General features: G+C 43.1%; 1 protein-coding gene across 6 annotated transcripts in view; it reads left to right on the forward strand.

The window, feature by feature from the left end:
* LOC114792472 (roundabout homolog 1-like) overlaps positions 1–9,672 on the forward strand; it is a 144,919-nt gene extending 135,247 nt beyond the window's left edge. For 5 of the 6 annotated variants that reach the window (XM_028983645.1, XM_028983647.1, XM_028983646.1 and 2 more), the window contains 10 exons: positions 664–697; positions 1,641–1,795; positions 3,179–3,589; positions 3,965–4,081; positions 4,517–4,658; positions 5,073–5,300; positions 5,503–6,014; positions 6,271–6,399; positions 6,604–6,843; positions 6,922–7,836. In XM_028983645.1, the coding sequence (XP_028839478.1) occupies positions 664–697; positions 1,641–1,795; positions 3,179–3,589; positions 3,965–4,081; positions 4,517–4,658; positions 5,073–5,300; positions 5,503–6,014; positions 6,271–6,399; positions 6,604–6,843; positions 6,922–7,142 (2,189 nt within the window). In that variant the 3' untranslated portion in view covers positions 7,143–7,836. Of the gene's footprint in view, positions 1–663; positions 698–1,640; positions 1,796–3,178; positions 3,590–3,964; positions 4,082–4,516; positions 4,659–5,072; positions 5,301–5,502; positions 6,015–6,270; positions 6,400–6,603; positions 6,844–6,921; positions 7,837–8,510 lie in introns of those variants that run through there. The other variant, XM_028983648.1, reaches the window with a different exon arrangement.
* The last annotated feature ends 8,212 nt before the right edge of the window (positions 9,673–17,884 follow it).

Genomic DNA, 17,884 nt, shown 5'->3' on the forward strand with positions numbered 1-17,884 from the left:
ATTATGTCTGATGTTGCAGAATAATGTGACCTCAGTTTTGAGAGAATGTACAATTATTTGGCGGATTCTGTGTGAGATTATCAGTAAAATCAGCAGTCAACTTTCTGATGTGGTTTCACTCTCTGGATTGCTCATATCCATCTACACCAACCAGACAGTCAATGTCACTCCTTGAAAGCCCCCACTGTCAGCCATTGCATAGGTGTTGCTGGCGTGACTAATGCAGTTTGATGGGGTTTTGCGTCATCTGAAGGCTCACCAATCTTGCCTCATGGTGCCTCAGGGTGTGAGGAATTGGATTTAATTATTACGTTTATATCTTGTTTTTTTTGGAGCAGATGTGTATGAGTGTATGCATGTATATGACATGCGGGAGCAGTGGTGGCCTAGTGGTTAAGGAAGCGGCCCCATAATCAGAAGGTTACCAGTTCGAATCCCAATTCGCCAAAGGTGCCACTGAGCAAAGTACCGTCCCCACACACTGCTCCCCGGGCACCTGTCATGGCTGCCCACTGCTCACTAAGGATGATGATTAAATGCAGAGGACATATTTTGTTGTGTGCACCATGTGCTGTATTTCACAATAACAATTCACTTTCACTTTGGTGAGTTTTGTGAAGAAATATACACATTAATGTTTGCTTGTTGTTTTTCCTGCTGCAGTTGCGTATCAGAGAGGAGGGGATGCACTTTGCAGGTAAAAGCCTGTCTGAGAAGTATTTCTTTCTGTTTGTGGGAGAGATGGAGTTGTTGTTTTAAATCTACTGCCTTATTTTGAACACCAGAGGGAGCTATTGAACTAACAATAATAATACAGCATTGAACACCCCCCACCACTCTACACACACTCACACATTCCTGTTGTTTTTGTGTGTTGTGTTGTGTTGGACAGGGTTCAAGCATATCATTCAAGGCTCAGTCCTGACCTCTGCACTGACACTTAAAACCACACAAATCCCTTTTTATATATCTTTAACACAACACACAAAACAACTGGAGGCCTAACCGGTGGCCTAGGTAACCGCTAGGTGAGGTGGCCTAACAGTTAAGGAAGCGGCCCCATAATCAGAAGGTTGCCGGTTCAAATCCCGATCCGCCGGGGTGCCACTGAGCAAAAGCACCACACACTGCTCCCCGGGCGCCCACTGGCTGCCCACTGCTCACCAAGGGTGATGGGTTAAAAGCAGAGGACACGTTTCGTTGTGTAACACTGTGTTGTGTGCTGCTGTGTATCACAATGTCCAAAATTTATCAAATGTAATCAAAAACATGTATGTAACAATTTATCAAAAACATTCAGCTGCCCAGGAATGGGATCATGTGGTCTGATGATGCTGTTGGACAGAATGTCCTTTGGGATCTCACCGTGTACTTATGTCCTGGCTGAATTATTTCTGGCTCTCAGACTAAATAATCAGGAGAGAATTATTTGTGTGTGGTCTGGTGTCTCCATGGGCCAGCAGTTTAAAATCCCTCTGGGAATACAAGCTCAGAGTTTGTGAGATGTGTAAAAGATGCGTAAGTTTTAGATCCCAGTGTGTGCCTTGGTTAATTTAGCATCTGTCTGCATGTTTGTATGTGTGTGTGTGTGTGTGTGTGTGTGTGTAGTTTACAGTGCTGATTTGTGTGTACCTTTGCAGGCCTGGCCTGCTGAACATGGGAGAGACGGCAAATCAGCCGTGGCTGGCCGATTCTTGGCCCAATGCCTGCTCCAATCACAAAGAGAGGAGCATGAACTGTTGCAATGGGGGCAATGGAACTAGCGACAGCAACATGACCACCTATAGCCGACCAGGTCAGTGCACACACACAGAAAAAACAAACCTCCCAAATGCCAAAACCAAGTCACGTATTTGTCCCAGCATCAGGATCTGTGGGGCATGTTCACTGTTGTCAAGTGTGACCTCTGGATTTAGAAATAAAAAATTAAGTAATAAAAACTTCTTGCTAGTTACATGTATCTTGAATAAACTAACTAACTAACTAAATATGTTGTTGGTGTGTGAAATCTTAAAGTATGTTTTTTAATAAACAAGCTTTAAAATGTCAAATGTCACACACCCTACTTCATCTTTCTGAGTGATTTACATTTGTACGTCCATTTACAAATGAATGCAAACAGCATTTCCACATGTGGTGCCGCTAAGGTCATGGGTCGCTTTTCTTCTGTTTATCTCATAATAAACCTTTTTTCACAGTGCCCCCACCAAAAAAGACTCTGTTATAGTGCGCTGAGGAACACACCCGTTATCAAACCAAACATGCAGACACATCATCAGCACTTTCCATAAATGCATATGGCTTCTTTAGAATCGGGAGTGAGGTTGTAATTTGTAGAAACTGGTGCATCATGGGATACTACACTCATTTAAGTTAAGTTTAACCTTGTTTTACACTTTGAGTGCGGTGCAGTAGAAGTCACAAATCAAACTCTATTTTCACGAGGTGAGAGAGGAAAGCAGCAAGTTCCGTGCAAGGCACCAGATGAACCGGCCGCACTGCCGACCTATGTCATAATCCCCAGACTGTTTTCTAACCAAAGATAAGCGCTGCTGTAAGCCCTGCTGGATCCTCCTGGTTTCTTCACCACCTGATCCTGACCTACTGTCTCCTGTGGATGTGGAATAAGATTTTGTTTTATTGACAGTGAGGCACGGGCAGGGATCAGTGTGGGAGCAGGGGCGTAGGTTATTGTGTGGGCGGGCAGGTGGGAAAAAACAGCTCCGGAGCTTAATGGATAGATGGATTCTGTGTCAGGCCCAGGCTCTAGAGTACATGTGTGTACCGTAATAATATTGTGTGACACAATGTTGACAGGTTAAACGAATGTTCCTTGCTGTTTGTGTAAGCTTGAACTGTTAACTGTTCTATATTCTTACAGCATAAAAATCATGTAGCATAATAAAATCAAGACACTTCCCCAATGTGTTAATGGAATCAGATTTAATTGAGCTAGTAGAAATCTTTTGGTATGTTTGTTGATATTTTTGGGGGAAAGTTCTGTCATAATCAGAACGTATTGTCTCATGGTATCAGTGGCGCCCATTCATTGACAATCTGCAGTCGCAGAAATTAATTTGTTGAGTGGCAGAAATCCCACCGGGTGTCATTGCCAGAGCTGGAAGCTTTTTTGTTGCTTTTAAGCTGAAACAGTTTTTTCTTTTCTGCGCCTCTGCAGCTGACTGCATTGCCAACTACAACAGTCAGATGGACTGCAAGCAGGGGGCGCTGTTGTGCCCAGACACTGCTGTGTACAGCGACGTGGACCTCTCCAACAAGCTCAACGAGATGAAGACCTTCAACAGCGTCTGCTACATGGGACCAGGAGGAAGCCCCCCGACGCCTTATGAGCCGACCCCTTACGCCACCACCCAGCTCATCCAGTCCAGCATCATGAGCAAGAACGCCGGGATGATCGGGTCAGGTCCGTCTCCACCTGACCTCAACGATAAACGGGCCTGGAAGCCCCCTGCGTCCCAGCAGCCACCTCTCCCGCTACCTCCACAACAGCAACAGCATCAGCCAAAACCTCAGGAAATGACCTCTCAGCTTCAGTACAGCATCATGGAACAGAACAGGCTAAACAAGGGTGAGTTAGGCAGCAGGGGTTGGAGTCTGTGTCAATTTTTTTTCTCAATTTTTTGTTCAATTTGTAATGGTGTACAATAAACACAAAATACGGCATTTCTGTGTTCAAATTTGGGTAAAACAATTCACAGAAAGATGCTGCAACCAGTCCGTAACTGGTTTGAAAACTGCAGGGTGTGTGTGTGTGTGTGTGTGTGTGTATGTGTGAGTACTTTTTTTAGTACTTTGAAGGCGAGGAGGCCTTGTGTTGTTCTGGTTGTAAATTAGGATGATGTTTTTGGCATAAAAATAAACACTTTTAATTTGGATTTTAGGATTCATCTTTCTCTCTTTCTATCCATCTATTTATCGCTTGCCCTTGTTTTTTGCTGTAAAGATCTTTACAGAGGAGGTGACACCACGCTGCCATCCACCATCCCTTACAGCCAAACCCATGAGCTCAGCTCCGCAGGGTCCTACCACAGCTCTGACAGAGGCAGTAACAGCACCTCCGGTATACACATCCACACACACACACACACACACACACACACACACACACTGATCTGTCTTATTCAAGAACGTGACACACACACACGCAGCACACTGCCCTGGACCTCATGTCACTCCAAATTTGACGTGACATGCATTAGTAATGGCTTAGTGTTTATTTTAATTAGCTTTAATTGCCATGCTCAGTATCTGTGTATGAGGTACTAATATTAGCATTTACATTAGCAGTACAGTCACGCTATGCTGGTGGTTAATCGGTGGTGGGGTTTGCTGAGGTTTAACATGAGGTCTTTGGACTTTTTGGACCATTTTCTGGCTGTTTTCCATAATTTCCCGTTAATCTAAGTTGCTGCAAGTTTAATGAAGCTGTTATCTTATTCAGATGCAAAATCTCTTTTTGTGACTTACGTATTCATTTTATGATATGGTGTTTCAGGGAGTCAGGGTCACAAGAAGGGGACCCGAACCCCCAAAATGATGAAACAGAGCTCAGTGAACTGGGCGGAGCCCCTCCTACCTGCTCCTGCCATCCCTCCACCCAGCCACATCAATGAAGACTACTTGACCCAGGCCGACAGGTGACTACATTTACATTTACATTTATGGCATTTATCAGACACCCTTATCCAGAGCGACTTACAATCAGTATTAACAGGGACAGTCTCCCTGGAGCAACTTAGGGTTAAGTGTCTTGCTCAGGGACACAATGGTATTAAGTGGGATTTGAACCCGGGTCTTCTGGTTCATAGGCGAGTGTGTTACCCACTAGGCTACTACCACCCTGCAGAAACAGCACACTGTTTGCGCACAGACACACATACATTCAGACACAAAATGTATAAATGTAGTGTCCGAATACATAAAATGTAAAAATGTTTTTACACATAACACACTCAGCGATTAATGTGCCTTCATAAATGCATACATTGTTACACATGGCAGCATGGATCTACAGTAGAAACACACTGACGCCTCTCCTCTGACATCCTCAGCTTTGATCCAGATTCCTGCCCCATTCTCCCATCACGCATGTACCTTCACCCCGGAGAGATGGAGGAGCAGGAGGAAGAGAGGGTAGAAAGATGCCCCACTCCACCCATCCGAGGGGCCGCCTCCTCCCCTGCAGGAGTCTCCTATGGCCTTCAGTCCACAGTCACTCTCACCCCCTCTCCTCAGGGGGAGGTGCAGCGGGGATTCCACAATGGACACGAGGAGCGGAGGTTGGTGCTTTTTACATAGACATCAATGAGCAACATACTAGCGTATCTCAAAATATGTTGAATATATTAGAATTATGTTTATGATCAATCAAATCATGTTACGATCAATCAAACCACCCAAAAAAATCTTCAACATTTGTGAGGGAGGTGGTGTGTTTCAATAATAGGGACTGATGGGTAATGGAAAATGTCTTGTTCCTAGACGGAACACAGCCAGCCCACCACCCCCACCTCACCCACACTCTCCCCCACACACATACGACTACATCTCCAGTCCATTAGCGCTGGACACTGATGACCTGGACGATGACTATGAGGAGCGTGATGATGAAGAGCACGAAGCAGGAGGGGAGGAGACAGACACAGACATGGGCCACAGCCACTACCCCCACCACCAGCCCAACCACCAACAGCAGCTCCACCGCCAGAGCCCCTCGCCCCAGCAGTCGTCTCAGCATCCTGCCCAGCGAAGGCTACAGCTCCGTGGGCTGGAACAGCAGACACCGGCCTCCAGCACCGGGGACCTGGAGAGCTCCGTCACTGGATCCATGATCAACGGCTGGGGCTCCGCGTCCGAGGAGGACAACGTCTCATCAAGCCGTTCCAGCGCCATCAGCTCCTCCGACGGGTCCTTCTTCACCGATGCAGACTTCGCCAGTGCTGTTGCATCTGCATCTGAGTATGCCGCCCTCAAGATGGCAGCAGGTCAAGGAGGTAAGAGGTGGACGCAGAGAACTGTCAGCAGCATCACCAAATAGGTCCACAGAATACAGTCAGGTCCATAAATATTGGGACATGGTTATCCAAGAAACTGTTCAATATTTGCATAGATATCAGAGTTACTATGTGGTATTTTGTGTTGGGAGTTAAGGTTTCAGTTTTGTGAGGTTGGACTTGCTGAAATCTCCGAATATAAAATCTTTTGCTATCGCCAGACTCCATATTCTGTGTTTGTCCACATGCTTCGCAGGTCGATACCACATCAGCCACCGCCCCAGCAGCCCTGTGTCCACCGACAGCAACATGAGCACAGCCGTGATGCAGAAGCGGCCGCCACGGAAACACAAGAACCGACAGCAGCAGCAGGACTTCACCGATGGTGAGACAAGAGTCGCTGCTGTGACATAGTTCATTTTTAGAAGCCATGTGAGCCAAATCAATTTATCAAGCATAGAAGATTATTGTTACAAAATTGGGCAAGGATGGACATGGCTGTAGACTTCTGGTGGACTACAGCCTTCATCATGTGTCTTCAGGATGATAATGCAGTGTAGTAATGTCGACTGATTTCTTCTCTACACAGACGCATCTCACCCCCTGAGTTCCTCAGCAGCAGGGTTAAACTCACCACCCCACAGCTCCCGGGGTGGCTATGAGGTACGAGGGGCTACCCTACCCAAGGTTGGCTCTGGAGAGGGGAGGAATCGGAGGGGCAGCGCTGGGGGCTACCGCACCAGAGAGGGATCCGTGGAGCGGAGAGAAAGCCAGGAGAGGCACCGGAGCCCGCAGGGTAAAGGGGCGGGTAAGCCCCGTCAGCACCCAGGTATAAAGAGCCATGAGTGTGGTTTAGGTTTAGTAAGGTGTTTTGAATTGCTCACTAAAGTCTTTTGTTGTCCCACAGTTTCCGATGACATCCCCCCCTACAGCAGGCCATTGTTCCCCCCTGCACTCGGAGGACCCAGCAACTCCAGCTCGGCATCCTCCCGTAGCTCGGGGAGCCGCAAGAGGGGAGAGGGAGCCGCAGTGGGACGTAGGAATGCCTCTGATGCCGGAATGCCCAGCATGGAGTCCTTCCAGCTGGAAGAAGAGGAGTTGGAGGTAGAATATTACACGTTGACATGAAGTCAAATTCCAGTGATCTGTGTAATTTCCCATCAAATCATAGACAAACAAAATCAGCAACTCCATCGTAATTCTGGGCTTTTCTGGCTTTTCCCTGCTAATTTCCCATTCACAGAATTTTCTTCAATACAGAAAATTGTTCTATGCTTATGAGACTCACACCCCACTGCTGTAGATTACACTAAGGTGCAGTATCCCCAAGAGAAGAGACCGTCCTCAGTACTTTGCAGGTTTGGGTGGTCTAAATTCATTGGCTCATACACCACTCACAATAAGTTAGGGATATTGTGAGAGACTTAGTGGATTTAATACATATGGTGTTTGTTTCACTTCAGACATTTTTGGGATAGGGAGGCAATTTTATTGAGGCGATACACACCTCATTCATTGTAATGGTCTAATTGTGTACAGGTTTGCCTTATGTTGGGGCCAATACCAACAGAAACCTTTCTGAATGTGGCATTAATTTCAACATTCTGTTGGTATAAAAAGCTGGTATTATAAGTAAGTCATTCCAAGATCATCATTCAAACAGCCATGAATACACAACGTCACTTAACGGACGAGAAGCGTCACCTGATGAGTGTTGCGTCAGTGTTGCTGGAGAAGGCGAGGTGAGTGATATGCTGAAATCAACATGGTCCCCAGGGTTTCCTTTGGATGAGGAGATGCAACAGTCTGGGCAACCCTCACCAGTCAGCGCAAAACAGATGTGTTTATTGTATATGGCTCAGTCACTGCAAATTCTTACCTCAGAGACATCATAGAACCATCATCATCCCCCAATTCCGCCAGTACACCCCCAACTTTCTGTTCATGAATGATAATGCTCCACCACATCGTGGCAGTATTGTCACAGCTCGACTTCCAGAAGCTGGAGTGCCTCATATGGTCTGGCCATCAATGTCCCCTGACCAACATAGAGCACGTCTGGGACCAGTTGAAGCAGAGACTGGACGATCGTACCCCACCCCCACGTGACCTGGCAGAACTGTATGAAGCACTTGTGGAAGAGTGGAACGCATTGCCTCAGAACATCATCATGAGTCTAGTGAGGAGCATGAGGCGTCGCTGTCAAGCTGTCATTGCGGCAAATGGTGGAAACAGCCGCTGCTGACATTGTCAATTGTTGTTTTTTGGGGCTATCCATGTTATTGTTAAATTTTTTTCGGGGTAATAAATAATAAACTAATGAAAATGGTATACATTTACATTAGTAGTATTATCAAAGGGAACTTTTACTTATTTTATTAAAATTCACTCATGTGAAAAGCACTTATGGACATAACAATATCCCTAACTTATTGTAAGTAGTGTAGAGTTTGAGTCTGAAGAGTTTTTTTTTAATTATATTCTTTCTGTCCACAGCTTTTGGAAAGCTGAAGCGAGGCGTAACACATTGGAGAAGTCCTGACAGCCTTCAGGACAGGACAGGAATGTCTGTATTCCAAGTGCGGACGCAGAAACAGGAAAAAAAACAGAAGAGAACTGACCAATGCATAATATTTCCATTTCTTTTTCTTTTTAGTGTTTTTGAACTGTGGCAGGCAGGTGCTGCTGAATGGTACTTTCTCATCGTCCTTGTTAAACACAAAATTTAGACTCCAGGAGTTTTTTTTTTTTTTAATTGTTGGTACGATGCTGCTTGTGATGCCTGTTGGTCATTGCAGCATCCAGATTCTGGATTTTCTGCTCATTTTGAAGCAGCCGGCCGCTGCTGTAACAACAAGAGTGTTCAGACTCACTCGGTGCTGTAGATCTTCAAAATTGGTCTTCCTTTTTTAATCAACATTTCTCCCATTTATCCACACTGTGTAAAGGATCCGGCCATCTTTGTAAATTGCACCAATGTTAAAATATATACATATATATTTAATAATAATAATTAAAAAGCGGCCATTTACTTAAATTTTTTTTTTTTTGCAAAGCACTGTTTATCTTTCTGTTATTGATGTTAATGTTGATGTATTTCCTTTGTCTTAAATTGGTTTTAAAAGCACAATCACTTAACTTTATTTTAGACCATTTTTTAATCTATTTGAATGTTCCACATTAGTTGAGGAACGAGCCCAAGGAATCTTGTATGTTTTGTGTGCGGCGCGTGTGTCGTGTGTGTGTGTGTGTGTGTGTGTGTGTGTGTGTGTGTGGATGAGAGTATTGTCTTATTATATTTTGTTTCTGCAAGTGACAAAGGAGCTAATTGGACTCTTGTCAAGAGTTTTGGTATAAGCATGGATACAGCACAAAAAAATGATTGTCTCTCATTGTATATGGTGCAGTATCTTGACAGGAGTGTGTTTGTGTACACATGCACTTAGAGGAGGGGAGGAAGCTGGCGGAGGTGCTGGAGGTGTACACCCCTCCCCCACCTGGTGGTGACACTCATCCAAATAGTGAAGGAACGGCGGGTGACAGTAAACATATGACGAATAGCACATTATGAGATCCCGTCAGCATTGCTGCTGGGCTGGATTTAGTCTTCGGGAGAAGTGCAGGTCTCCTGCCTGCGGGAGTTTATTTGTGTATGTGAGAGACCTGTTTTTTTTTTTTTTTTTTTTTTTTTAATGGACAGGGTGGTCCACGTTTAGCAGTAAAATAATTGATGAATTGCTCATGAATACGATGTTTCAGATGTTATTTCTTTGGGAAAATTGTGGTGTCTGTCTTTGGAGTTTACCATGTTTGGAAAAAAGAATAAGAAAGGAAAAAAAAAAAGACAAACGCTTTAATGTCAGCCATAACTTTTCATTACTGATGATCTTGTACTTAAAAAATAAACATTGTCATTTTTCCATATTATTTATTATTAAAATAACTTAATAAAATAAAATGCCAGTTTGCTTGTGTCTGAATATTATAGTCTGAACAAATTTGAAAGTCTCTATACACACAAAGTTACATCTTCTCTAAAACAGTTGTCAGAACGATGAAAACACTTCATTTTACATTATTTTACAGAACCATTTAATGGTAGTAAGTGCGATTTGAACCTGGGTCCTCTTGTTCATAGGCGAGACTACAACCATTAACACTAACATTACCCGGTGTAAAAAAAAAAGGCATGTAGTTGTTTAGAGGCAATATTGGGCTCCTTTATGACTGCACGGACTACTGACAGTTTGCTTTTGGAGTGATCTTTGTTAGTCAAACACTTCAGGGGAGGGTAACAGTGATCTTCAATTTCCTCCATTTGTGCACTCTGTCAGAGTGGGGATTGGTGGAGTCCAGACTCTTTAGACATGGTTTTGTAAGCCTTTCCAGTCTGATGGGCATCAGTAACTAATTTTCTCAGGTCTTCAGAAATCTCTTCTTCTCAGGCTACGATGGATTTCCACAAGCATGTGTCACAAGATCAGAGCTCTGATATGTCTATTATTAAATAGACATTAATATAAAACACCCAATTCTAATTTTACTCCTAAACTAACTGTTCATCTAAGATGTTTTGCCTACTTTATACTTCCCTCGATAAACAGGTGACAAATATTGAATATGCGACTTAAGTAATAAGTCTTTATCTAGTTTGAGGATGAATAAAAATCTGAAGAGTTTCTGGGGTATTTTAGGCAGAAATCTGGAACCTTTTAAAGATCTTATGAACTTGAAGAGCATACAGAGATGCGCAACATATTAAAAACAGTGTTGTATTCAAAAATAGACAAAAATGTTTAAACTTCAAATTTCATTTGTTTATTTAATCCCCTTTGTTTCAAAACCAAAGGCCTGCATATGTTTAATTGACATGTACTGTGTCAAAATTAAATAGTGAAAAATTTAGCAAACATGCCCATGAAGCAGAGGTTCGTGACTAATTACTTCAACCAGATTTCTGAGTCCCTTTTTCCTAAGTCAATATTTATTAGGGGGCTTTTGTCACAAAGTAATTATGTGTAAGTTTGGTTCGTTTTATAAGTGGAAGGACATTTTTAATAAATCATTTGATAGACTTTAGAGAGTCACATAGTCTAATTAACCTCTCTTCTACTGAGAGTTTGAAATCATCTGCACACACATGTATGCTCACACTCCTTTGAAAGCAGTGAATGAGTTTGTGACAAGAGTGTTTCTCATGGAAACTGGTGACAATAGGCAAGAAATAAATAAAATGCAGGACTCAACATTAAGGGGCATATTTTGATTATTTGTTGCACACATAATATTGTGTTGCACACATGATATTGTCTAATTGTTGTATGCCTTTGTTCAGGCTTTGCACACATAAACACGGGAGAATTGTACAATCAGAGCGCAACTGTTCTGAGTGTAGGAGATCTGTGCTGGACTGGTGTGGTCTGACGTTACTGATTGGGTCCCAACAGTTGGTTGTGAAGCGCACAGGGCGGAGATCATTATAATGTAAGGAAATAGCATTTTTTTTACCCATCCTGGGTATGCACATGAAAGCTGTTTTTAAGGATGTTTTACCACCAAGCAGCGTAAAAAACAATGTTGTGGATGTACACGGCTGCACAAAACATGCAGACAGATTATCAGTCTGTCCTTATTTATTGGTTGTGAAGCACACAGGGCAGAGACCTTATTAAAAAAAAAAAAAAAAAAAAAGTGAAGTGATTGTCACTTGTGATACACAGCAGCACAGTGCACACAGTGAACTTTTTCCTCTGCATTTAACCCATCACCCTGAGTGAGCAGTGGGCAGCCATGACAGGCGCCCGGGGAGCAGTGTGTGGGGACGGTGCTTTGCTCAGTGGCACCTCAGTGGCACCTTGGCAGATCGGGATTCGAACCGGCACCCTTCTGATTACGGGGCCGCTTCCTTAACCGCTGGACCACCATTACAAGAAAACAGCAACAAGGGTAAATCGCGACAGCTAAAAAACGACATTGAAGGCGTGTTCAGACCACGTATTCCCACTAAGCGGCGTAAAATACGTCGTTGAGGATGTTTGAACTGCTTTTTCTAAACCTTGTGGTGAACGTGTGGTTTATTGGGCCGGATGGCTTGCCATAGTCGGACTCTTCTGATGCGTCGCAGGAGACGCGGAACATCCGCGCATCTCTGTATCTTAGTTTTCTAACCGGTCAAAAGTCATATTTTTAAACGTAAAAAAAAGGAACGACAGACTTTTAAAAAAAAATTTAAGTGAAAAGATTTTTGACATTGAAATGTACGGGACTGAATATAAAAAGTCTCCACAAATGTAATGTACTTTGGTAAAGTACAGCTACCCAAAAAAAATACTTAAGCACAGCAATGAATAACATTAGTTTATACCTCAGGTAACCATTAACTGACAGGTGCCAACAATCATCTGTCCACAACATGGACACCATATTGTCTCTACCACAGCTCTGGCGCCCCTTCTGGCCGCTTGCGGGATGTTTAGTTCCTTCTCTTTTCTCCCTGTTTCTCTGAAAAGTAGACTTTGTTACTTTAACTCAACCATAAAAACTTTCAGTATTTCACTAGAAGAATTTTTTTATTTGTTCGAAGCCGGAGTCTTGGCTGGAAGACCTGTGTCTGCATCGCCGGGTGGGGTTAACAAGTGAGCAAATAGACTTCTCTTCAATCTGTTTCTTTTTTTTCTTTTTTTTTTTTGTTACAGTTAACACAAGAACAGCTGTTGTCTGTGTATGTGTCAATAGTCCGTTGTCACTAATTGATTTTTTCCACAAAATTGTCTGCCACATAGAATTAATTACACTCATTTAATGGTCCATTGGAGTAATTATGCATGCTCTTTTTTTCTTTCTTTTTTTTGACTGGTGCTGGCCAGTTTTTGGAATACACCAGCCTCTTTTGGGCACCAGGGCCAGGGGATACATTTCTTCTGTTTGTGTTGACGTGTTAATTTTGTAAGCATGTTTCCGGTTTGCATGGCCCGCAACTGTCGCTGTGAGTGCGACTGGAGTTCCAGCAGCGGGGAGGTGGAAGCTGTATCCATTAACACGCGTGGCCCTCAGGCATGTAAAAAGGCTAATTTAATGCCAGAAGGGTCACAGTCATTAACTTCCCATAACCACAGCAACCACTCTGCCCTCAACAGCCTGGTCTCCCATGGCGACGCAACAGCATCCCCCGCGGCACCCCGCCGCTGCATGCCCAATGACCACTGATTAATTCATTTCATTAAAACCATAAGGTGGTTTGCATCACACATGTCAGGCCTGTTCCAGTCGCTTCGCCAGTTTACCAAATGGATCTAGAACATCACTGAAGGTTTTCCTCACTAATTCATATGTATGATGACATAACAAACAGTCACTTTTGTCATAATTGTTGTTTGTTTGGTGCGTTGCATGGTTAAAAAGACCAAGACTGGCCACCTCTGAGTATGTGGTGAAAGGAGCTCTGATGATTGATGGCTGTGGCTCATGAACACTCTCTTCCTGTCAGCATCAGCAAATAAACGCAGCCGATCTGTCTTCATTAGAGGCGGCACAGACAGAGGCGGCCGCTCGCACAACGCTTTACTCCCGTCCTCAGAGACCCCGACTGCAGCCCTGATATACAGAGAGAAATCCTCATCATCATCACACACACACACACACACACACACACACACACACGACACTTAGCAACTCCAACCCCAGCACAGCAGCGTGGGCGGGTGTATAAAGAGATAAAGATTATGTGGACTGAGGCAGGTATACGGCTGGGATGCACAGTCACAGATAGACAGAAAAGCAGGGAGGCATTTAGATCAAAATTTGACAGGAAGCTGGCGAGACAAACAGACGCTTCAACTCAGATGCGCGTGCACACTCGAAGACTGATAGACGCAGACAGAAAGCAAGAAAGCGTAGTAAATACGCAGGTAGACAAGGTGAGGAGACAGGATGTCACACAAACCAACCAGGGGACAATCAGGCAGGCAGACAGATCAACAGAGAGAAGGTCAGAAAGAGATAAGAAAACCTAGCAGGAGGACCAACAGACAAATAAACGGACGGATAGGTGTGGAGTCAGTCGGGATGGACAGACAGACAGACAGACCTACGCAGACAACCACACATTAAAGCATGAAAAGCAATCAGGCAGACAGGCAGGCAAGTTTAATGCAGAACTATTTGAAGCCCCTTTTTTTTTTTTTTTGGAGAGCCTGTAAAATGCAATGTGTGTGTGTGCAGAAATGGGAGAAGATCTGCCGTGTGGTGAGACGCCACTCTGCGGGAGACTGGCTAATCCCCCCCCCCCCCATCACTTCCGCCCCTCCGCTGCCTGCACAATTAAACGCCGGCGCATGGGATTAAATCGTCTCCTGCCGGCGCGTCTCCACGCAGAGTCAATTAAACAATGACAAGAGATTTACAGCCCCCACAGGCCGCTTGTGAGCAAAAACCTTGCACAATTAAAACAACAGAGCAAGAGCAAATGCTGCTAATTGTTGAATCATTTCCTGGGCAGCCTTTTTTTTTTTTAGCACAGTGCTTCACTGTTATGATGCATCTGCCTTTCGCTATACTGTCAGAATTTGAACCAGATGAAAATGTTTAAATGCACTCAAAACTAAGACATTTAAACAAATAAAAAGGGAAAATGGGAAAAATAGATCATTAAATTCTCTTGGTCCTACTATTTCGTATTTTGTTAAGTAATTGCACCAAGATTCATTCAGATACATTGATATTTGCTGGTAGCTCAATGGATTCAAATGTTTCTGTTGCATAAATGTGTTGCAAAATTCTCATAAAAGCATGCATTGCAGATTTATTCACCAAAACAACTGAATTCTGGAGGAAATTATTGTTTTTTTTTTATATTTCCACATCAATGTCTAATATATATAGTTTGCTTCTCTCAGTATTCTGCTTTATCAATTGTTTAGTCTGCTATTTACATCAAATTCTACTGTAATCAGAACAGTGCTACATATGCTCCATTTTATGATTTGCAGCTACTCCATCGATTGGAAAACTGAAAAGACAAGGAATGATACTGTTGCTGAAGCAGCAATCATATCCTTTTCTGGACACTTATGGTACTGAAATCATGGTTGGTTTTGTATTTTTTTACATCAAACTCTCACGTGTGATGAATTCAGCCATGGTTGCAGCGACTGAAGAAATAACAACAAATTTATCCTCGCCATATTGCCTTCAGTTCAAAATTTCACAGCTTTGGGTTTGGATTTACCAGAACACTTTCCTGACAAAGAATCCAGATACATGGAACCGCAAGAACTGATATGTAGTTGGTCAACAGAAAGTGAAAGCTGAGCGCTAAGTGGCCCTGATTTAGCCATTCAAAAGGAACAGAAAAAGTAGACAAACGTTGTCATGACTTTCCCAACAAGGCCACCTTTACTGCTGCCGTTAATGCAGCCGGTGCCTCGCTGGTAGACGTATCATTGGCCACCGGTGATAATTCGTGTCTTAGCTAGTTGATTGTTGAAGATTAATATCTTCTGGAAGGTTCTATTGTGCTGTGCTGTATGTTCAAAGCAGTTGTTTCGCCTCCTATGCAGTCATTTTTGTTCACAAATAATTTCTGATATTTGATGCCATGGGATTATGATAATGTTTTAAACATAATGTAAAACTGTCAGTGTTGAGCAACCAGTAAATATTATCAGAATACATCATTTTTCCAGGTTTGTTATTTTGACATTATAAAAACATTTTGGGGGTGGGAATGTACAGTTTTGAAAAGCGGCACCCTAAAATATATATGAAAACACCAAATAGTAAAACTTTTGAATGTTGTTTGGTATGGGTCAGAATGGGTCCTGCTTCACTTTGGCCCAAACCATCCCAGCCTCTGCTAATTCTGTTGAGGACCAGGTTAGTAAACTGACTTCTGACAATATAATGATGGTTTAAGCATGAATACACTGCTCTGGGACAATTTTTCCTGTAGAAGAGCAGTAAACATCTGCAAAAATACCTGTCAGGACTGCCTTACCTGTGGGATTTTGGCCCCTGAGCTCATGTGGGAGGATGGAGAAATAAGAAATAACAAAGAAATTAGCAAATCTTAAACTGCAGTTTTGTCTGTATCGAAGGGATTACACTTTACCTATGAGGTAAAGGCCAAGCTAATACTCCGGCTTTACTGCAAAATTCCTCCCTGTGGGGGTCAATACTGTGTGTGTGGCTCAGAGAAAGACCCTCCCTTCCTTAAAGGATTCTGGGTGTCAGTTTATATTACCACCTCTATCTGTCAGCAACAGCCGCAAATCTCACAGGATTCCAAAAAAGCAAATAAAAAAAAATGAAAGCTTGCCGAAATTGCATCAGATCCCATCAGACAGTGGAAAGTAATGTCATAAAAGATAAATTAAAGAGATATATAATTTGATATGCTTTTATAAAATGAGAACAGTACCAGACAGCTCTTGCTGAGAAGGATATCTCAGCCGGCTCTTCATTGTTGTATCTGTTGTGTTTATGATGTTGACCTTGAACCTGGGACCACTGCACTGCGAGGCAGACAGTAACATGGCAGCTGGCAAATGACACCAAAGTAAAGGAAATATCAACTTGAAGTGTCTCAGCCAGGGATGTGAACTGTTTGAATTGTAAAATTATTTGTATTTGTAAAAGTGTTGATGGTATACAGACACACACACACACACACACACACACACACACACACACACACACACACATATATATATATATATATATATATATATATATATATATATATATATATATATTCATTTTAGGATTACTGCTAAATATCTGTCTGTATATACAGAATATGTCCTTACATTTATAGACATTTAAATATAATAACCACCACAAGAAATCCAGGCATTATAACCAGCAAGAAAAATGTATAATCATAAACAATGCTACCAAAAATGTATATTTTGCCAAAAGTTGCATGTTGAGAATAAATATTTGCCTCCACCCTCCACAGAACAGGGAACTGGGAGCAGTTCCTTTTGAGACAATTTGAGCTTTCACATCATGTGATTTACATCATTTTCACGCTCACCAGCATTTCAGTGACACCCGTGTCCCATGAGGCCATTGTCTTCCTGGAAGACAGCACCCCCATCAGGTTCTCAATCAGTTTGTATTGATTTGCAGTGAGCCTCTAAGGGGGCAAGTGGAATCAAACCATGAAGGCAAAACACCCCCAACAAATGGGGTTCTCCACCCGTTTATTCATGTTTTTATTCTTATTTTTTCCCTTTGTCACCGGGGTGAAGATTTCTGAAACTTTGGCATGTTTTTTAAGGTTGGTAGAAATGGACGAGGGGATGCAAAAGTGACAGTGGCGTTGGAGGGAAATTTTCTTCCCATTCAACAACCGCTTTCGTACTAGATATTTCCTGTGAATAGAAAGTGGTGTTTGCAGCCGAACTCAATTTCCCAGTGTGTTGTCAGTGTGAGTGCATATCTGTGTGTGTGTGTGTGTGTGTGTGTGTGTCTGTCCCTGCACACCTTTGTACATGAATCTGTGATTATGTACAAGAGTGGATTTTCATGCATGTAGAATTTCCGCACATTTCTCACCGTGTGTGTGTGTGTGTTGGCAGCTCTTTCTCAAACATCAAAAGAGAGCTCTGACCTTGAGAGAGAGCCCTTCTTCTTTCCTGTGCCAGAAAATCTTTTTTGAAATGGTGGAAGTGTGGACATCTCTCTCTCACACACACACACATTACACATTATGATAATTTTCCTCGGTGAATAAAGAAGCGAGGAATGGGAAAAGGATGGCTGATGAGCAGAAGGACGGCAGCTGTCAGTTCCACCACCAGGGGGCGACGTTGTAGTTGCTGCCCTCCCTCCCTCCCTGTTATTGTTTTCTGCATGCATGCATGTGT

This window comes from Denticeps clupeoides, chromosome 6, assembly GCF_900700375.1.
Source record: "Denticeps clupeoides chromosome 6, fDenClu1.1, whole genome shotgun sequence".
Taxonomy (NCBI): Eukaryota; Metazoa; Chordata; class Actinopteri; order Clupeiformes; family Denticipitidae; genus Denticeps; species Denticeps clupeoides.